Below are 22,905 nucleotides of genomic sequence, written 5' to 3' on the forward strand. Positions count from 1 at the left end.
TGCCACTGCAAGCTGGGTGACATGACCCTCACTGTGCCCACACACAACCATGCCACATGTTAGCATCACATTAGCCCCACGTTAGCCTCATCAGTTAGCCTTAACAGTAACATATGGAAGAAGAGAGAAGATGACCTTACCTAACTCTATCTAGTTAGAGTGCTATGTATGGAGTCCCTCCTGTTAGCCTATTTGTAGTCATTTGTTTTGATGGTAGGAAGTTGATTGAATCAGACTGAGACAGTCATTCCCTGTGGGTGGGACACGGCTCTCTAGACATCGACAGCAGGCTTTGGGTTATATCCAACCTTTAATGAATCAGCATACAGGGAGATCATAGACACTAAGGAAGGAAAGAGAAATGGAAAAGATAGATTAGGACTGAGGGCGTAAAGAGGAAGGACAGCAGGAGATGTTGGATATGAGAAAATGTACACGATTCAGTAAAGATAAGATAAAAGGAAGATGACGCAAGGTGTATCAGTTGTTGAGATGTTTGGCACTTTGACCTCTCCCCCTTCCATCATCTTATGTCTCCCCTCATTCAACCCCCTCCCCTGCAGTCTACGGTGTGAATCCTCCTGACAGCTTTCCCCTCCAATCACAGCTATGCCAATCAACAGATCCCCCCTGGAACCAGGCTCATCCATATGACCTGTTTGGCTTGCACTTACCTGTCTGTCTGTCTGTCTGCCTGTATATCTGTCTGCATTCACTGTATGTGTCTTTCTCTGTCTGATGCCCCATCCTTACTCTATACATACTCCATTATCTGCCTGTGTCCCTGTCTGTCCCTGGCTGTCTGTCTCGTTCTGTCTCTTTGTCCGTCTGATCTGGATAACTCAGTCTTATCCTCGCCAATTGGATCAACTCTGTTTTTTATTTATTCACTGATCACCTACGCCTAGGGTTCAGAGATCCATTTGTTTTCACTATAAGGCACTAAATGGATGTTAGACAAGAAGGGGAATGACTAAAGGAATGGGGGTAAGTGGTGTAGCTAGAGTTGCAAAATTCTGGTTTTCCAGAAATCCCAGTTGGAGGATACTAGAATTCCTGCTTATTCCCTTCTGATTACTGGAATCTTCCAACCGGGATTTCTAGAAAACCTGGGAATTATGGAAAAGATACCAGAATTTTGCAACTCTAGCTACACCACTTACCCCCATTCCTTTAGTCATTCCCCTTCTTGTCTAACATCCATGTAGTGCCTTATAGTGAAAACAAATGGATCACTGGACAGACAGATATGATATGGCACGTAGTCCTCCCTAGATTGCAGCATGCGTTTCTCAGAGTCTATGGGCCTTACATCTCAGAATCTGGCCTGCAGGCAGCAAAAACTAGCTGAGAGATTGTTTTGTATGTGCATGCCATTGCTTGCGCTGTGCTAAACTGGAGTATAATGGCACAGTGAAACTCTGCATGCCTCTGTTGTACTGTATATAAGTGAAATCCCACCAGCCAGCCAGTGTTTATGGAAGGACACAGCGCACTAGATTTACAGTCTCTCTCTTGTGTTAGGCAGACCAACCACAGATACAGGATTTGCATTTGTGGACTGACCCTTCACACAGAGAGAGCCCGACCAGACAGAGATATGTCTGCGGTCCTACCACAGTGACTGACCCCTCAAACGACCAGGGACAAAGACATCTGTAGCCTCAACCACAGACTTACTGATACCTCAGGAACCACAGTTACCATCCTCCCTCCTCCTTGATAACCCATATGGCTAACCAGCCCACATACATCCTCTAACAGCCCTCTGGAAAGGGATTAACCTCACTCAGCCAAGCGATTAGTTCCTTGTATCTATTTGGCGGTTAACATGTTGTGTGTGTGTTATGTTTTCACCCTCCCACATCACATCTTATCCCTCCTTTTCTCTTTTCTCTCGCTCGCCTACTTCTTTCTCCTCTCAGCCTTTCTGATGTACTGCCTCCAGCCATCTCCCTTCCTCTCTGACTCCTCCTCTGATTTTGCATGCCCATGTCGTGTCTGTTTCTCGTCTTTATTCTTTAGTCCTTATTGTGCTCTTTTACTAAAACAAAGTCTTTCTTTTTTTGTTTCCAGGCTTTTTATGCTCTCCTATCTCCTCTATTTCTCTTCCAGCTTCGACTGAACTAGGCTGTGGTGTCTGTCTCTGTCTCACGTTCATTTGAGTCAGTAACCTCACTTTGTTCATTCTGTTAATCCTCCTGGTCTTAACAAAGACAAATCCCCCCTTTTCACTCTTTCTCACCCTCTGCTGAGATAAATCTTCAAATCTACTTCTTCTGCACTCATCTTTCCCACAGCACCCATTCCTAATCTCACTTCCTCTACCGCCATTTCTACAGTGCACCTGCACTCTATTTTTCCTCTCTCTCTTCCTCTTGTCATTTTCCAGTGCCTAATCTGTAATTAGTGTTGTCTGTCTATGTGTCTTGACTTGTGTCACCTGCTATAGCTCAGCATGTCTTCTGCTCACCAGACTGTTACAACATATTGGCTGGGAGCACTTTGTTTCCAACACCCAGTCCTCCCCCACCCTGTCTTTTCTCTTTTAGTCTTTTGTTCATTAATTGTGTCGATTTTTGTGGCTGTTTCGCAACTATCACACTGTTACATGCTTGTAATGACTAAGGTTTGGAACTAAGTGTGCATGTATGCGTGTGAAGGTGTGTGTGTGTGTGTGTGTGAGAGTGTAAGTCACTAACATTCCGTGTTACTCCCAAGTCTGGGGACATTATAAGTCACGTTCAGATCTGACACAAGACCTTGCAGCCTCACCTGTGGTGGGAAGCCATTTGATGCGCTGCAGGTTGCAGCACAGACCTGAGGCTGGCTCTTTGTCTTCAGAAGCAGGATTCTCCTAGTGCTCCGTTGGCCTCTCTCCCAGTCTTTGTCCTGACTGTGTCTCTGTCCCTCCCCTCCAGCAGGAGCCTGGGTAAGCCTGGGAGCCAGACCCCAGATGAGGCAGGCCGCCTCGGGAACCCCTCCGTCACAGACCTGGCCAACTCTGTCACCACCAGCGACATTCACATGGTAAGAAAACCTGCTCCCTCCCGCCCTGTCTGTGTTAATGATTGTTCATCTGTACTCCTCTCTGCATGTCTATGGGTTTACCCACCGCCACCCACTTGTAGCAGAATTTAGATTTGCAAGCTGTCTTAAATGACAAACATGCTAATTATGTGACATTTCCCAACCCAGCTTGGCTATCACAAAGGAGAAACTCAATAGAATATGCGTTATTCAGCAAAAGCTGGTAATTACGCTGAGAACCCAGTGCTGTGAGTGGTGGGTGGACAGGGCGGGGGTGGGGGATGGGTCCTGTGTTATTATGTGGGATGCATGTCTGCGTTATGGAGGTCCCAGTGATGCTTAATGATGATACTTTCACTTTGAGTGGGAGCCAACAGGGCTTGTCTGTGGGATCAGACCCGCAGTTCTCCACAGTCTCTTTCCATCTCTGGTCTCTCACTATGTGGGTCGAAGTCTTTTACTAGGCCTAGTTAATAACTATAACTTTTTTAAATCACTGAGGCACTGTTTTATTTTTTATTTTGGGGTCATTGTGATACTACCTATGCAGGAGTTTAGGAGTTTTGTCTGCGTTTACAAAAGTGAGTGTGTTTGCATAATCCCGGTACACAGAATCAAATCTTGCGTGCGCTGGCCAGCTACGCCAGTCTGTCACAAGAGATTGGTGTTTGTGCATATTATGTTAATAATATGTTTATTTTAGTGTTCTGACACTCACATGGTCTGGGGGTGGAGAGATGTGTATAGTGTAGGTGGGCTCAGAATGTGGCTGTATTTTGTGTAGGTGGAGGTTCTGTATCTATGTGGGTTATGTGGGTTTCAGGCGAAGAGATTGGGCAACAAGTACGTGAGAATAAAAAAGAACGAAAAATAGATTGACCCTGAAACATTTTGACAACTGTAGGTGGGACAGATTTCAGGAGAGAGCTGTCTCAAAAATGGTGTGTGCGTGCATGTGTGTATGTCTGTGTGCGCATGTGTGTGTTTATGAAAGACAGACAGACATCAGACACCAAGAGAGTGAAGGAGGAGAGGTGATCAGATTTAGAACGGAGAGGCATAGCGACAGCGAGATGTGTGGGAAAGAATACAGAATGTGAGATTAAATTCCAGGAACTGCACCTTGGGCCAAGCCTCTGGTCCCTCTCTATCAGATAGCAGCCTTTTAACTGGATTTCCTTCCCTCCCTCGGGGCCCAGCTCCAGTTAGGCAGGGGGTCTCTCTACTCACAGAATATCTCCTGCCTCTCATCTCCAGATATGCCTTCTCCTCCATCGCTCCCTCCCTTATCGCTTAGTAAAGCCCAGACATATGACATAACATTATCTGAACATTAGGCTAGCATGATGGCGGCATTGCACGTGAGTTCAAGTGCAGTTTGACTGCCCCCTTGTGGATGAGGAACAAAGCTCCTTGTTCACCTTGGGTGTCCATGTCCCTGAGCGTGTTTCATCTGTGTGTTCCATGCTGGGAAAGGGTGGGGGTAGTGGGATGAGGGTTGTTGAGTGTACATAGGGAGAATCTCAATTGCATACTCCTCGTGTCCTCTCTCCTTTCTCCTCGCCTCCTTCTCAAAACCCATTGGATGAGAGTGCCAGAGGTCCCTCCCCTCTGACCTTCTCCTCCAATGCGTTTTGAGAAGGAGTCGAGGAGAGAGGACGCGAGGAGTATGCAATTGCGACTCTACCATCGTATTTGCTGGATAAATATTAGAGTTCTCTGCTGCTGTTCTCTCCCAGCTCTCTCCAGGCTCAGAAGAGGACACAGAAGGGCCTGTGGTTGAGAAGTTGGGCCGGATCCAGTTCAGTGTGGGCTACAGCTTTCAAGACTCCACCCTGACCGTCAAGATCCTCACGGGCCAGGAGCTTCCCGCCAAGGACTTCTCTGGCACCTCAGACCCCTTCGTCAAACTCTATCTGCTGCCTGACAAGAAGCACAAGCTGGAAACCAAGGTCAAGAGGAAGAACCTCAACCCTCGCTGGAACGAGACCTTCCTGTTTGAAGGTCAGACTGTGAAATCACCCTGCACACAGAGGATGCGTACCTAATGGCGCCCAATTCCATATATAGTGCACTACTTTTGTCCACAGCCCTATGGGCCCTGGTCAAAAGTAGTGCACTACATAGGGAATAGGATGCCATTTGGGATACAGATACTCTAGCTACAGTACAACTAATGCACATTATAAAAAAACACGCATCTGGTCTTAGAACAATACACATAACTAGACTTATGGCTATTGGTTATCCTGTATAAAGTCTTAAAGAGTACTCCCTAAACCTCTGTCCAACACATATTAGGCTCTTATCTGTCTGTGTGTGTATCTGTCTGTTCCTCCCAGGGTTCCCCTATGAGAAGGTCATCCAGAGGACCCTCTATATGCAGGTGCTGGATTACGATCGCTTCAGCAGGAACGACCCCATCGGGGAGGTGTCCATCCCCCTTAACAAGGTGGACCTGGGCAACCAGCAGACCTACTGGAAGGAGCTGAAGCCCTGCAGCGACGGCAGCGTGAGTAGAGTACACACACAGACAAGGACAGTCACAGAGGGACAGCGGAGGAGGGGAGATGAGAGGGGAGGGGAGGAGAGAGGGAACAAGGAGAAGGAGGGATGACAGGGAGAGAGAAGGGGAGAGAGGAGGGGAGGAGAGCGCGAACAGGGGAGGGGATAGAGGAGATGGAGGGAGAGAGGGTTGGTGAGTGGTTATGTCATAATGGCTGATGTCATTGTGTTTCTCAGGGGAGTCGAGGAGACCTGCTGGTGTCACTGTGCTACAACCCCCAAGCCAACACCATCACTGTGACAATCATCAAAGCCCGCAACCTCAAAGCCATGGACATCGGAGGCACCTCCGGTACAGGACATACAGTACTCTGTCATCACCTGTTTCCTGTGCTACAGCCTGTTGTCTACCTTAACATGTGTCAATGTGGTTTCAGTATCTCTCTATCCATACAGCGTCCCAAATGACAGCCTATGTTCTAGATAGTGCACTACTTTTTATGGGCCCTGGTCAAAATAAGTGCACTATATAGGGATTAGGGTTCCATTTGGAATGCAGGCTGTGTTTAAGTGAAGTCTCCCACATCAGATCCCTATGTGAAGCTGTGGCTGATGCACAAGGACAAGCGTGTGGAGAAGAAGAAGACGGTGACAATGAAGCGATGTCTGAACCCCGTGTTCAACGAGTCCTTCCCCTTCGACGTCCCTGCCCACGTGCTCCGAGAGACCACCATCATCATCACCGTCATGGACAAGGACAAGCTCAGTCGCAACGATGTCATCGGCAAGGTACCGCCCCCTCGTAATGCCCAGACCACCACCCACATACATCACCAGTCCACACTGACCCCTGCTGGCACATACTGAGACACACACACATGCACAATATACCAGTGTGTGTGTGTGTGTATCAGTGTGTGTATATCAGTGTGTGTTTGTGTGTGTGTATCAGTGTGTGTGTATCAGTGTGTATGTATCAGTGTGTGTGTGTATCAGTGTGTGTATGTATCAGTGTGTGTGTGTAGCAGTGTGTGTGTATCAGTGTGTGAGCTATGTGTGTATCAGTGTGTGTCCCTGACAGACATAGCGGTAACTACGGGAACAGTGATCATCGTTCAGCTTTCCGTTGGCGTGTATCATAGCACAGTCCTCCGTCCCACCCAGACCATGACCTTCCCAGTTATCAGGCTGGCCCGGCTTCCACTGGCTAAACACACACAACATGCATACACACGCACACACACACATTCACACCATACACACACACACACACACACACACACATACACACCATACACACATACACAAATGGTCAGAACAAACACAGGCACAGACACACACACCTTACCACAAATCACATTTCAGTTAAGAAGGATTCAAACATTTCAAGATCACAGATACATGGACACTTATGGGTACAAAACACACCATGAAGAGTTATCATACACACACACATGTTATCAGAACACACACATGTTATCAGAACACACACATGTTATCACAACACACTTGTTATCACAACACACACACGTGTTATCAGAACAGACACACATGTTATCACAACACATACACATGTTATCAGAACACACACACATGTTATCAGAACACACACGCATGTTATCAGAACACAAACACATGTTATCAGAACACACATGTTATCAGAACATACACACATGTTATCAGAATACACACACATGTTATCAGAACACACATGTTATCAGAACAAACACACATGTTATCAGAATACACACACATGTTATCAGAACACACATTATCAGAATACACACTCATGTTATCAGAACACACACACATGTTATCAAAACACACATGTTATCAGAACACACATGTTATCAGAACATACACACATGTTATCAGAACACACGTGTTATCAGAACACACACACATGTTATCAGAACACACATGTTATCAGAACACACACATGTTATCAGAACACACACATGTTATCAGAACACACACATGTTATCAGAACACACACACATGTTATCAGAACACACACACATGTTATCAGAACACACACACACACATGTTATCAGAACACACATGTTATCAGAACACACACATGTTATCAGAACAAACACACGTCATCAGAACACACACACACACACATGTTATCAGAACACACACACGTGGTCTGGGTGGGACGGATGTGTGTGTGTTATCAGAACACGCACATGTTATCAGAACACACACATGTTATCAGAACACACATGTTATCAGAACATACACACATGTTATCAGAATACACACACATGTTATCAGAACACACATGTTATCAGAACAAACACACATGTTATCAGAATACACACACATGTTATCAGAACACACGTTATCAGAATACACACTCATGTTATCAGAACACACACACATGTTATCAAAACACACATGTTATCAGAACACACATGTTATCAGAACATACAAACATGTTATCAGAACACACGTGTTATCAGAACACACACACATGTTATCAGAACACACATGTTATCAGAACACACACATGTTATCAGAACACACACACATGTTATCAGAACACACACACATGTTATCAGAACACACACACACATGTTATCAGAACACACATGTTATCAGAACACACACACATGTTATCAGAACACACACACGTCATCAGAACACACACACACACACATGTTATCAGAACACACACACGTGGTCTGGGTGGGACGGATGTGTGTGTGTTATCAGAACACGCACATGTTATCAGAACACACAGATGTTATCAGAACACACACATGTTATCAGAACACACACACACACACATGTTATCAGAACACACATGTTATCAGAACACGCACATGTTATCAGAACACACACATGTTATCAGAACACACACATGTTATCAGAACACACACATGTTATCAGAACACACACACACACATGTTATCAGAACACACATGTTATCAGAACACACACATGTTATCAGAACACACACATGTTATCAGAGCACACAGATGTTATCAGAACACACACATGTTATCAGAACACACACACACACATGTTATCAGAACACACACACACACACATGTTATCAGAACACACACACGTGGTCTGGGTGGGACGGATGTGTGTGTGTTATCAGAACACGCACATGTTATCAGAACACACAGATGTTATCAGAACACACACATGTTATCAGAACACACACACACACACATGTTATCAGAACACACATGTTATCAGAACACGCACATGTTATCAGAACACACACATGTTATCAGAACACACACATGTTATCAGAACACACACATGTTATCAGAACACACACACACACATGTTATCAGAACACACATGTTATCAGAACACACACATGTTATCAGAACACACACATGTTATCAGAGCACACAGATGTTATCAGAACACACACATGTTATCAGAACACACACACACACATGTTATCAGAACACACATGTTATCAGAACACACACATGTTATCAGAACACACACATGTTATCAGAACACACACATGTTATCAGAACACACAGTGGTGTTGGTACCTGCGGTCCATGATGTAAGGTGTTCCATCCACCCACTCCCAGTGTCCTGTCCTCTCATCTGACAGTCCAACCCAGTAGAACAGCGGCTTGGTACTGCCTGTTACAAAGTCCTGGTGTCACACATACACAGAGTTAGGACATGTGATCATATGTTGTGTGTGTTCATGCCTACGTGTGTGTGTGTCTTACCCAGTCCTGTTGAGTCTTCAGTACAGCCAGCTTGGCGTTGTAATTGGAGCAGTAGTCTCTAGCCTGGTTCCATGGCAACCCGTCAGATGAGAAGAAGTAGCAGGACGAGGAACCAGAAACCACCCAGCCTAGTGGACAGCACCTTGACACTGTGTCTACACACATTCACAACGACACACATTCACATAGACACACATTCATAGACACACATTCACAACGACACACATTCATAGACACACATTCACAACGACACACATTCACATAGACACACATTCACAACGACACACATTCACATAGACACACATTCATAGACACACATTCACAACGACACACATTCACAACGACACACATTCACAACGACACACATTCACATTGACCCACATTCACAACGACACACATTCACATAGACACACATTCACATAGCCACACATTCACAACGACACACATTCACATAGACACACATTCACAACGACACACATTCACAATGACACACATTCACAACGACACACATTCACAACGACACACATTCACATTGACCCACATTCACATAGACACACATTCATAGACACACATTCACATAGACACACATTCACAACGATACACATTCACAACGACACACATTCACAATGACACACATTCACAACGACACACATTCACAACGACACACATTCACAACGACACACATTCACAACGACACACATTCACATTGACACACATGCACATTGACACACCATACACATACATACAGTTGAAGTTAGAAGTTTACCAAATTAGCCAAATTCATTTAAACTCAGTTTTTCACAATTCCTGACATTTAATCCTAGTCTTAGGTCAGTAAGGATCACCCCTTTATTTTAAGAATGTGAAATGTCAGAATAATAGTAGAGAGAATTATTTATTTCAGCTTTTATTTATTTAATCACATTCCCAGTGGGTCAGAAGTTTACATACACTCAATTAGTATTTGGTAGCATTGCCTTTACATTTTTTTACTTGAGTCAAACTTTTCAGGTAGCCTTCCACAAGCTTCCCACAATAAGTTGGGTGAATTTTGACCCATTCCTCCTGACAGAGGTTGTGTAACTGAGTCAGGTTTGTAGGCCTCCTTGCTCGCACACGCTTTTTCAGTTCTGCCCACAAATGTTCTATTGGATTGAGGTCAGGGCTTTGTGATGGCCACTCCAATACCTTGGTTTTGTTGTCCTTAAGCCATTTTGCCACAACTTTTGAAGTATGCTTGGGGTCATTGTCCATTTGGAAGACCCATTTGCGACCAAGCTTTAACTTCCTGACTGATGTCTTGAGATGTTGCTTCAATATATCCACATAAGTTTCCTTCCTCGTGATGCCATCTATTTTGTGAAGTGCACCAGTCCCTCCTGCAGCAAAGCACCCCCACAGCATGATGCTGCCACCCCTGTGCTTCACGGTTGGGATGGTGTTCTTCGGCTTCCAAGTCCCCCCTTTTTCCTCCAAACATAACAATGGTCATTATGGCCAAACAGTTCTATTTTTGTTTCATCAGACCAGACCAGACCAAAAAGTACGATCTTTGTCCCCATGTGCAGTTGCAAACCGTAGTCTGGCTTTTTTATGGTGGTTTTGGAGCAGTGGCTTCTTCCTTGCTGAGTGGCCTTTCAGGTTATGTCGATATAGGACACGTTTTACTGTGGATATAGATACATTTGTACCTGTTTCCTTCAGCATCTTCACAAGGTCCTTTGCTGTTGTTCAGGCATTGATTTGCACTTTTCGCACCAAAGTACGTTCATCTCTAGGAGACAGAACGCGTCTCCTTCCTGAGCGGTATGACGGCTGCGTGGTCCCATGGTGTTTATACTTGTGTACTATTGTTTGTACAGATGAACGTGGTACCTTCAGGCATTTGGAAATTGCTCCCAAGGATGAACCAGACTTGTGGAGGTCTACAATTATTTTTCTGAGGTCTGGAGCGCAGACTACGGGTGGGTGTTGCTATGGTGACCAGTGAGCTAAGATAAGACAGGGATTTGCCTAGCAGTGATTTGTAGATGACCTGGAGCCAGTGAGTTTGGCGACTAATATGTAGTGAGGGCCAGCCAACAAGAGCGTAGAGGTCACAATGGTGGGAGGTATATGGGGCTTTGGTGACAAAATGGATGGCACTGTGATAGACTACATCCAATGTGCTGAGTAGAGTGTTGGAGGCTATTTTGTAAATGACATCGCCGAAGTCAAGGATCGGTAGGATAGTCAGTTTTACGAGGGCATGTTTGGCAGCATGAGTGAAGGAGGCTTTGTTGCGAAATAGGAAGCTGATTCTAGATCTAACTTTTGATTGGAGATGCTTAATGTAAGTCTGGAAGGAGAGTTTACAGTCTAACCAGACACCTAGGTACCACATATTCTAGGTCAGACCCGCCGAGAGTAGTGAATCTAGTCGGGTGGGCGGGTGCAAGCAACGTTAGGTTGAAGAGCATGCATTTAGTTTTACTAGTGTTTAAGAGCAGTTGGAGGCTACGGAAGGAGTGTTGTATGGCATTGAAGCTCGTTTGAAGGTTTGTTAACACAGTGTCCAATGAAGGGCCAGGTGTATACAAAATGGTGTCGTCCGCATAGAGGTGGATCTGAGTGTCACCAGCAGCAAGAGCGACATCATTGATATACACAGAGAATAGATTCATCCCGAGAATTGAACCCTGTGGCACCCCCATAGAGACAGCCAGAGGTCCAGGCAACAGGCCCTCCGATTTTACACATTGAACTCTATCTGAGAAGTAGTTGGTGAACCAGGCGAGGCAGTCATTGGTAGTCGTGGTCCTCTGGCAGTCGTGGTCCTCTGTAGCTCAATTGGTAGAGCATGGCGCTTGTAACGCCAGGGTAGTGGGTTCGATCCCCGGGACCACCCATACGTAAAAATGTATGCGCACATGACTGTAAGTCGCTTTGGATAAAAGCGTCTGCTAAATGGCATATTATTATTATTATTAAACCAAGGCTATTTAGTCTGCCAATAAGAATGCGGTGGTTGACAGAGTCGAAAGCCTTGGCCAGGTCGATGAAGACGGCTGCGCAGTACTGTCTTTTATCGATCGCGGTTATAATATCGTTTAGGACCATGAGCGTGGCTGAGGTGCACCCATGACCAGCTCGGAAACCGGATTGCATAGCGGAGAAGGTACGGATTCGAAATGGTCGGTGATCTGTTTGTTAACTTGGCTTTCAAATACATTCGAAAGGCAGGGCAGGATGGATATAGGTCTGTAACAGTTTGGATCTAGAATGTCGCCCCCTTTGAAGAGGGGGATGACCGCGGCAGCTTTCCAATCTCTGGGGATCTCAGACGTTACGAAAGAGAGGTTGAACAGGCTAGTAATAGGGGTTTTGACAATTTCGGCAGCTAATTTTAGAAATAAAGGGTCCAGATTGTCTAGCCCAGATGATTTGCAGGGGTCCAGATTTTTCAGCTCTTTCAGAATATCAGCTGTCTGAATTTGTGTGAAGGTGAAGCGGGGGGGGAGGGGGGCATGGGCAAGTTGCAGCGCAGGGTGCAGAGCTGGTGGCCGGGGTAGTGGTAGCCAGGTGGAAAGCATGGCCAGCCGTAGCAAAATGCTTGTTGAAATTCTCGACTATTGTAGATTTATCGGTGGTGACAGTGTTTCCTAGCCTCAGTGCAGTGGGCAGTTGGGAGGAGGTGCTATTATTTTCCATGGACTTTACAGTGTCCCAAAACTTTTGGGAGTTAGTGCAACAGGATGCAAATTTCGGTTTGAAAAAGCTAGCCTTTGCTTTCCCAACTGATTGTGTATATTGGTTCCTGACTTCCCTGAAAAGTTGCATATCGTGGGGGCTGTTCGATGCTAATGCAGTACACCACAGGATGTTTTTGTGCTGGTCAAGGGCAGTCAAGTCTGAGGAGAACCAGGGGCTATATCTGTTCTTAGTTCTGAATTTTGTGAATGGGGCATGCTTATTTAAGATTGAGAGGAAAGCACTTTTAAAGAACAACCAGGCATCCTCTACTGACGGAATGAGGTCAATATCCATCCAGGATACCCGGGCCAGGTCAATTAGAAAAGCCTGCTCGCTAAAGTGTTTTAGGGAGAGTTTGACAGTGATGAGGGGTGGTTGTTTGACCGCGGACCCATTACGGACGCAGGCAATAAGGCAGTGATCGCTGAGATCCTGGTTGAAGACAGCGGAGGTGTATTTAGAGGGTAAATTTGTCAGGATGATATCTATGAGGGTGCCAATGTTTACGGATTTAGGGTTGTACTTGGTAGGTTCGTTGATAATTTGTGTGAGATTGAGGGCATCTAGTTTAGATTGCAGGTTGGCCGGGGTGTTAAGCATATCCCAGTTTAGGTCACCAAGCAGTACAAACTCTGAGGATAGATGGGGGGCAATCAGTTCACATATGGTGTCCAGGGCACAGCTCGGGGCTGAAGGGGGTCTGTAGCAAGCGGCAACAGTGAGAGACTTATTTCTGGAAAGGTGGATTTTTAGAAGTAGAAGCTCAAACTGTTTGGGCACAGACCTGGATAGTATGATAGAGCTCTGTAGGCTATCTCTACAGTAGATTGCAACTCCGCCCTCTTTCGCAGTTCTATCTAGACGGAAAATTTCTGAATTTTTGGTGGCCTTCCTAAGCCAGGATTCAGACACTGCTAGAACATCAGGGTTGGCGGAGTGTGCTAACGCAGTGAATAACTAAAACTTAGGGAGGAGGCTTCAGATGTTAACGTGCAAGAAACCAAGGCTTTTACGGTTACAGAATTTAACAAATGAAAACGCCTGTGGAGTAGGAGTGATACTGGGGGCTACAGGGCCTGGGTTAACCTCTACATCACCAGAGGAACAGAGGAGGAGTAGAATAAGGATACAGCTAAAGGCTTTAAGTACTGGTCTTCTAGTGCGTTGGGTACAGAGAAAAAAAGGGGCAGATTTCCAGGCATTGTAGAATAGATTCAGGGCATTATGTATAGACAAGGATATGGAAGGATATGAGTACAGTGGAGGTAAACCTAAGCATTGGGTAACAATGAAAGAGATAGCATCGCTGGAGGCACCGATTGAGTCGGTCTCCGCGTGTATAGGGGGTGGGACAAAGGAGCTATCTAAGGCAGGTTGAGCTGGGCTGGGGGCTCTACAGTGAAATAGTACAATAAGAAATAATCGAAACAGCAATAAGCAAGGCCTATTGACATGGGAGAGAGGCATAAAGCTATCACAGGTGTTATTCGAGAGAGCTAAGACAACAGCTGGTAATGGCGACAAAGTTTGGGCTGAAGCTAAACATAAACAGGATGCGGTACCGTATAAAGGAACAGTCCAGCAGGCATCAGCTGTATAGCTGAGTTATCATAAGGTCCGGTGGTGAAGCACTAGTAAGAGGCCACGGCTTGCGTGTGCTAGCGGGCCGGGGCTAGCAGATGGATCCGGTGAACAGCACTAAGTAAGTCCGGGAGCAGATCGTAGGCTGGGTTAGGGTTAGGGTGAACAGCACTAAGTAAGTCCGGGAGCAGATCGTAGGCTGGGTTAGGGTTAGGGTGAACAGCACTAAGTAAGTCCGGGAGCAGATCGTAGGCTGGGTTAGGGTTAGGGTGAACAGCACTAAGTAAGTCCGGGAGCAGATCGTAGGCTGGGTTAGGGTTAGGGTGAACAGCACTAAGTAAGTCCGGGAGCAGATCGTAGGCTGGGTTAGGGTGAACAGCACTAAGTAAGTCCGGGAGCAGATCGTAGGCTGGGTTAGGGTTAGGGTTAGGGTGAACAGCACTAAGTAAGTCCGGGAGCAGATCGTAGGCTGGGTTAGGGTGAACAGCACTAAGTAAGTCCGGGAGCAGATCGTAGGCTGGGTTAGGGTTAGGGTGAACAGCACTAAGTAAGTCCGGGAGCTGATCGTAGGCTGGGTTAGGGTTAGGGTGAACAGCACTAAGTAAGTCCGGGAGCAGATCGTAGGCTGGGTTAGGGTGAACAGCACTAAGTAAGTCCGGGAGCAGATCGTAGGCTGGGTTAGGGTTAGGGTTAGGGTGAACAGCACTAAGTAAGTCCGGGAGCAGATCGTAGGCTGGGTTAGGGTGAACAGCACTAAGTAAGTCCGGGAGCAGATCGTAGGCTGGGTTAGGGTTAGGGTTAGGGTGAACAGCACTAAGTAAGTCCGGGGAGCAGATCGTAGGCTGGGTTAGGGGTGAACAGCACTAAGTAAGTCCGGGAGCAGATCGTAGGCTGGGTTAGGGTTAGGGTTAGGGTGAACAGCACTAAGTAAGTCCGGGAGCAGATCGTAGGCTTGGTTAGGGTTAGGGTTAGGGTGAACAGCACTAAGTAAGTCTGGGAGCAGATCGTAGGCTGGGTTAGGGTTAGGGTTAGGGTGAACAGCACTAAGTAAGTCCGGGAGCAGATCGTAGGCTGGGTTAGGGTTAGGGTGAACAGCACTAAGTAAGTCCGGGAGCAGATCGTAGGCTGGGTTAGGGTTAGGGTGAACAGCACTAAGTAAGTCCGGGAGCAGATCGTAGGCTGGGTTAGGGTTAGGGTGAACAGCACTAAGTAAGTCCGGGAGCAGATCGTAGGCTGGGTTAGGGGTTAGGGTGAACAGCACTAAGTAAGTCCGGGAGCAGATCGTAGGCTGGGGTTAGGGGTGAACAGCACTAAGTAAGTCCGGGAGCAGATCGTAGGCTGGGTTAGGGTGAACAGCACTAAGTAAGTCCCGGGGAGCAGATCGTAGGCTGGGTTAGGGTGAACAGCACTAAGTAAGTCCGGGAGCAGATCGTAGGCTGGGTTAGGGTGAACAGCACTAAGTAAGTCCGGGAGCAGATCGTAGGCTGGGTTAGGGTGAACAGCACTAAGTAAGTCCGGGAGCAGATCGTAGGCTGGGTTAGGGTTAGGGTGAACAGCACTAAGTAAGTCCGGGAGCAGATCGTAGGCTGGGTTAGGGGTTAGGTGAACAGCACTAAGTAAGTCGGGAGCAGATCGTAGGCTGGGTTAGGGTGAACAGCACTAAGTAAGTCCGGGGAGCAGATCGTAGGCTGGGTTAGGGTGAACAGCACTAAGTAAGTCCGGGAGCAGATCGTAGGCTGGGTTAGGGTGAACAGCACTAAGTAAGTCCGGGAGCAGATCGTAGGCTGGGTTAGGGTGAACAGCACTAAGTAAGTCCGGGAGCAGATCGTAGGCTGGGTTAGGGGTGAACAGCACTAAGTAAGTCTGGGAGCAGATCGTAGGCTGGGTTAGGGTTAGGGTGAACAGCACTAAGTAAGTCCGGGGAGCAGATCGTAGGCTGGGTTAGGGGTGAACAGCACTAAGTAAGTCCGGGGAGCAGATCGTAGGCTGGGTTAGGGTGAACAGCACTAAGTAAGTCCGGGAGCAGATCGTAGGCTGGGTTAGGGTTAGGGTGAACAGCACTAAGTATGTCCGGGGAGCAGATCGTAGGCTGGGTTAGGGTTAGGGTGAACAGCACTAAGTAAGTCCTGGAGCAGATCGTAGGCTGGGTTAGGGGTGAACAGCACTAAGTAAGTCCGGGAGCAGATCGTAGGCTGGGTTAGGGGTGAACAGCACTAAGTAAGTCCGGGGAGCAGATCGTAGGCTGGGTTAGGGTGAACAGCACTAAGTAAGTCCGGGAGCAGATCGTAGGCTGGGTTAGGGTGAACAGCACTAAGTAAGTCCGGGAGCAGATCGTAGGCTGGGTTAGGGTTAGGGTGAACAGCACTAAGTAAGTCCGGGAGCAGATCGTAGGCTGGGTTAGCGTGAACAGCACTAAGTAAGTCCGGGAGCAGATCGTAGGCTGGGTTAGGGGTGAACAGCACTAAGTAAGTCCGGGAGCAGATCGTAGGCTGGGTTAGGGTTAGGGTGAACAGCACTAAGTAAGTCCGGGAGCAGATCGAGGCTGGGTTAGGTGAACAGCACTAAGTAAGTCCGGGAGCAGATCGTAGGCTGGGTTAGGGTTAGGGTTAGGTGAACAGCACTAAGTAAGTCCGGGGAGCAGATCGTAGGCTGGGTTAGGGTGAACAGCACTAAGTAAGTCCGGGAGCAGATCGTAGGCTGGGTTAGGGTTAGGGTTAGGGTGAACAGCACTAAGTAAGTCCGGGAGCAGATCGTAGGCTGGGTTAGGGTGAACAGCAATAGGAGAGTTCGGAGGTAGTTCGGGGGCTTCTACAGCACTGGCGAGCAAGAGGCTATGGCTAGCGTGTGCTAGCGGGCCAGGGCTAGCAGATGGACCTTCATGGTCAACGTCATAACGGGAAGCCTGTTGAAACCACATCAGATGATTTCGTCGGCAGACCAGTCGTGTTGGATCGGCGGGGCTCCATGTCAACACTAGGAGGTCCTGTCCGGTAGACAGAGAAGTAGATAGCCGGGATATGGGCCTGGCTCGAGGCTAACTGGTGCTTGCTTCGGGGGCAGTGGTGATTAGCCAACAGCAACATCCATCCAGTTGCTTCTAGCTAGTTGCGATCCAGTGTTAATGTCCAGTGATTCAGTTATTCCGGCAGAAAATCCGATGTTCTGGGTGAAAACCGCTAACGGTGGCTAATAGCAAGTAGCTAGTTAGCTGGCTAGCTAGTTTCAACTGGAGATTCTAGATAAAAGGTAAGTCAATAATAGAATCCGTTCCACATTGAGTGAGGCGGGTTGCAGGAAAGTATATTTTGTAGAAGGATGAATAGTGGGAAATAAGTATGAAAAGAAAAAAAAAAGAAAATAAAAACTGCGACTTACACGGACACACAACAAAGAACACGAGCGCACTGCTACGCCATCTTGGATTCAAGTGAATTATATGTGAAATAATGTCTGTAAACAATTGTTGGAAAAATTACTTGTGTCATGCACAAAGTAGATGTCCTAACCAACTTGCCAAAACGAGTTTGTTAACAAGAAATTTGTGGAGTGGTTGAATAACTAGTTTTAATGACTCCAACCTAAGTGTATGTAAACTTCCGACTTCAACTGTACATAGATCCAACCAGTCCTCTTCAATTAGATATTCCTCAGGGTTCAGTGTTTGGACTCTTGATAGTGTTCATATTGTTTTAATTCATGGTAACTTATACAGTCTGTCATCATAGTGTGTCATTTGATTGTTGTTGTGTGTGTTTGTGTGTGTGTGTTCGTGTGCGTACCATTGTGCAGGACTCTGTCTAAGGAACACTTGATGCCTGCTACAGCAGAACGAAGAGACTCCAACTGATCCAACCCCTTCACCAACTCAGACACTGTAACACACACGCACACACAGACAGTACAAATACATGTCATATGATGGACTGTATCATTGTGCATATTGTTAATGTGGAACCAATGTTGTGATAGTTCAGTTTGAAGGGGGAATGATTAGCAGACGGACCTGAGTCCAGCTTTTGTTCAGTCATTTCCATGGTGAACTTCTGCCTTCCGATCTCCTTCTGCAAGTCCGCCTCTGGAGACATAGAGAGATACAATGTGTGTGTGTGCGTGTGAGTGTATGGTGTGTGTGCGTGTGTACGTGTGTGTGCATGTGCATGTGTACATGGTGTGTGTGTGCGTGTGAGTGTATGGTGTGTGTGCGTGTGTACGTGTGTGTGCATGTGCATGTGTACATGGTGTGTGTGTGTGTGCGTGTGTGTGAGTGGTGTGTGTGTGTGTGTGTGTGCGTGGAATGTGTACGTGGTGTGTGTGTGGTATGTGTGTGTGTGAGTGGTGTGTGTGTGTGTGTGTGCGTGGAATGTGTACATGGTGTGTGTGTGGTATGTGTGTACCTGAGGCCTTGCTGTGTTGTAGAGCTTTGATGACCGTCTGAACAGCAGAACTCAGGTTGGCAACAGTCTTTTCTACTGATGAGAACCTGCTGTCTGTCTTCACATCTACACACACAGGAGAGCATGGGTTACTCCAAATAGTGTGAGCGTGTGTGCGTTTGTGCGTGTGTACTCACTGTTGACGGAGACAAAGATGATCAGAGCCAATAGGAAGAAAGCAGACAGAACAGGTCCCGCCCACATCCATCTCCCTCTGCCTGATCGGGGCACTAGGCCTAACCTGGGCTCCGGCTCTACACAAACACACACACACACACACACACACACACTTCGTTTAGTAAGTTATCCGTACAGACAGAACAATTCACTAACTGTATGTGACCTGTTGTTACACCATGCTCTAACTCAGTGGTTCTCATACCGCTCCTCTCCTGGGGACTCTAAACCATTGGTTCTCAAACCTCAAGGACTCCAACCCATTGGCTCTCAAACCTCAAGGACTCTAACCTATTGGTTCTCAAACCTCATGGACTCTAACCCATTGATTCTCAAACCTCAAGGACTCTAACCAAGTGGTTCTCAAAACTCTCCTGTCCTGGGGACCCTAACCCAGTGGTTCTCAAAACTCTCCTGTCCTGGGGACCCTAACCCAGTGGTTCTCAAAACTCTCCTGTCCTGGGGACCCTAACCCAGTGGTTCTCAAAACTCTCCTGTCCTGGGGACCCTAACCCAGTGGTTCTCAAACCTCTCCTCTCCTGGGCACTCTAACCCAGTGGTTCTCAAACCTCACCTGACCTTGGGAACCTAACCCAATGATTCTCAAAACTCTCGTCACCTGGGGACTCTAACCCAGCGATTCTCAAACCTCTGCTCTTCTGGGGACTCTAACCCAGTTGGTCTCAAAACTCTCCTCACCTCAGGGACTCTAGCCCAGAGGTTATCAAACCTCCCTCATCTGGGGGATTTTAACCCCACTGGCTCTCAAACCTCCCTCACATGGGGACTCTAACCCAGTGGCTCCCAAACCACTCCTGACCCTGGGACTCTAACCCAATGGTTCTCAAACCTCTCTACTCCTCAATGACTCTAACCCAGTGGTTCTCAATCCTCTCCTCTCCTGGGGCCTCTAACCCAGTGGTTCGCAAACCTCTCCTCTCCTGGGGACTCTAACCCATTGGTTCTCAAAAATGTCCTCTCCTCAGAGACTCTAGCATAGGTTAATCAGGTGAGCTAGTTCTGGGCTAAATCTAAATTGTGAAATGTCTGGTGTCCCCAAGGAGAGGTTTGGGAAGCACTGGTCTAAAGCACTGGATCTTCTCACACACACACCATACACACACCATACACACACCATACACAAACACACACACACACCATACACACACCATACACAAACACACACACACAACCATACACACACCATACACACACCATACACACACACACCATACACACACCATACACAAACACACACACACACCATACACACACCATACACAAACACACACACACAACCATACACACACCATACACACACCATACACACACACACCATACACACACCATACACAAACACACACACACAACCATACACACACCATACACAAACACACACACACAACCATACACACACCATACACAAACACACACACACAACCATACACACACCATACACACACCATACACAAACACACACACACAACCATACACACTACACACACAACCACACACAACCACACACACACACACCATACACACTACACACACAACCATACACACACCATACACACAACCACACACACACACACCATACACACACCATACACACTACACACACAACCATACACACACCATACACAAACACACACACACAACCATACACACTACACACACAAACACACACACCATACACACTACACACACAACCACACACACACACACCATACACACACCATACACAAACACACACACACCATACACACACCATACACAAACACACACCATACACAAACACACACACACACCATACACACACCATACACAAACACACACACAACCATACACACACCATACACAAACACACACACACCACCATACACTCACCATGCACAAACACACACACACCATACACACTACACACACAACCACACACAACCACACACACACCATACACAAACACACACACACCACACACAAACACACACACACAACCATACACACACCATACACAAACACACACACACAACCATACACACACCATACACAAACACACACACACAACCATACACTCACCATGCACAAACACACACACACCATACACACTACACACACAACCACACACAACCACACACACACCATACACAAACACACACACACCACACACACAACCATACACACCATACACATACACACACACACCATACACACCACACACACACACCATACACACCATACACACTACACACACATCACACACCATACACACCACACACACAACCACACACACATCACACACCATACACACTACACACACATCACACAACATACACAAACACACACACACACCACACACACAACCATACACACCATATACATACACACACACACCATACACACCACACACACACCATACACACCATACACACTACACACACATCACACACACCATACACACCACACACACACCATACACACCATACACACTACACACACAACACACACCTTTGGTCCAGAAGGCTAGGTTGTCGCTGGTGTCTGTGTTGTTGAAGTCGTCATGATATTCTGTAGTTATGACAACAGACCCCTGGACGGACCCCTGCTCCGCAGCCTCCTTCATCACAGCCTTTTCCACAGATATTAGAGTTCTATTCTATAGTGAGTGGATGGAAATCCAGAGTGCGTTAGCTACTGAGTCCCTCAGTGGTGTGTGTGTGGGACCCAAACTATCGGTCAATGCACCCCAACCTGCACTTTGAGCCACCTACCAAGTGTGTGTAAGAGTGTGTAAGAGTGTGCGAGTGTGTGAGTGTTGTGGTGTGTGTGTGTGTGTGTGTGTGTGTGTGTGTGTGTGTGTGTGTGTGTGTCTGTGTCTGTGTCTGTGTCTGTGTGTGTGTGTGTGTGTGTGTGTGTGTGTGTGTGTGTCTGTGTCTGTGTCTGTGTGTGTGTGTGTGTGTGTGTGTGTCTGTGTCTGTGTCTGTGTGTGTGTTTACCTAGCAGTAAAACTAACATTGGGACACATCAGTCAGGTCTCATGTTGTTGAAGGGCCCTTAAAGGGGAATGGAAACATTTTAGGAAGTAAATCAAAGCAAAGATATGTATTCAATCCACTAATACTAAACATGTGCATTTAACATAAAAACATCTCTATGTTTAGGTTTATTTGAGCTATGGTCAGTGCCATTTTACAGTTTTTGCCCATTGCTTACACACTAAAACCGAATGCTTAGACCAAAGCCTCAATACCTAAACTCCTTGTAGCATGCCTTAAACACAGTGTAACCATACCTTAAACACAGTGTAACCATACCTTAAACACAGTGTAACCATACATTAAACACAGTGTAACCATACCTTAAACACAATGTAACCATACCTTAAACACAGTGTAACCATACCTTAAACCCAGTGTAACCATACCTTAAACACAGTGTAACCATACCTTAAACACAGTGTAACCATACCTTAAACACAGTGTAACCATACCTTAAACACAGTGTAAGCATACCTTAAACACAGTGTAAGCATACCTTAAACACAGTGTAACCATACCTTAAACACAGTGTAACCATACCTTAAATACAGTGTAACCATACCTTAAACACAGTGTAACCATACCTTAAACACAGTGTAACCATACCTTAAACACAATGTAACCATACCTTAAACACAGTGTAACCATACCTTAAACGCAGTGTAACCATACCTTAAACACAATGTAACCATA

At 46.6% G+C, this 22,905-nt stretch overlaps 2 protein-coding genes across 2 annotated transcripts in view; one reads left to right on the forward strand and one right to left on the reverse strand.

The window, feature by feature from the left end:
- Positions 1 to 6,402, forward strand: part of LOC121556290 (synaptotagmin-7) — a 94,236-nt gene extending 87,834 nt beyond the window's left edge. The window contains exons 7-11 of the mRNA XM_045213890.1: positions 2,922 to 3,030; positions 4,770 to 5,034; positions 5,373 to 5,542; positions 5,773 to 5,887; positions 6,125 to 6,402. Coding sequence (XP_045069825.1) covers positions 2,922 to 3,030; positions 4,770 to 5,034; positions 5,373 to 5,542; positions 5,773 to 5,887; positions 6,125 to 6,402 — 937 coding nt within the window. The remainder of the gene's footprint in view (positions 1 to 2,921; positions 3,031 to 4,769; positions 5,035 to 5,372; positions 5,543 to 5,772; positions 5,888 to 6,124) is intronic.
- A 129-nt stretch (positions 6,403 to 6,531) lies between these two features.
- LOC121556905 (asialoglycoprotein receptor 1-like) lies at positions 6,532 to 21,903 on the reverse strand. Its single transcript, XM_041870786.2, has 8 exons — positions 21,683 to 21,903; positions 19,138 to 19,254; positions 18,962 to 19,066; positions 18,571 to 18,642; positions 18,347 to 18,439; positions 9,255 to 9,409; positions 9,066 to 9,175; positions 6,532 to 6,742 (listed from the first exon to the last, which is right to left on the reverse strand). Exons 1-8 carry the CDS (start codon positions 21,795 to 21,797, stop codon positions 6,586 to 6,588), a joined length of 924 nt encoding a protein of 307 aa, XP_041726720.1. The 5' UTR covers positions 21,798 to 21,903; the 3' UTR covers positions 6,532 to 6,585.
- Positions 21,904 to 22,905: the final 1,002 nt, after the last annotated feature.

This window comes from Coregonus clupeaformis, unplaced genomic scaffold (assembly GCF_020615455.1).
Source record: "Coregonus clupeaformis isolate EN_2021a unplaced genomic scaffold, ASM2061545v1 scaf0168, whole genome shotgun sequence".
Classification (NCBI taxonomy): Eukaryota; Metazoa; Chordata; class Actinopteri; order Salmoniformes; family Salmonidae; genus Coregonus; species Coregonus clupeaformis.

What these genes read in the sequence shown, in the direction of transcription:
- LOC121556905 (XM_041870786.2), bottom strand. Translation starts at nt 21,797, where the DNA reads ATGAAGGAGGCTGCGGAGCAGGGGTCCGTCCAGGGGTCTGTTGTCATA. An exon ending in CCTAGCCTTCTGGACCAAAG is followed by an intron (nt 19,255 to 21,682) that starts GTGTGTGTTGTG and finishes GTGTTTGTGTAG; the next exon opens with AGCCGGAGCCCAGGTTAGGC. An exon ending in ACAACACAGCAAGGCCTCAG is followed by an intron (nt 18,643 to 18,961) that starts GTACACACATAC and finishes CTATGTCTCCAG; the next exon opens with AGGCGGACTTGCAGAAGGAG.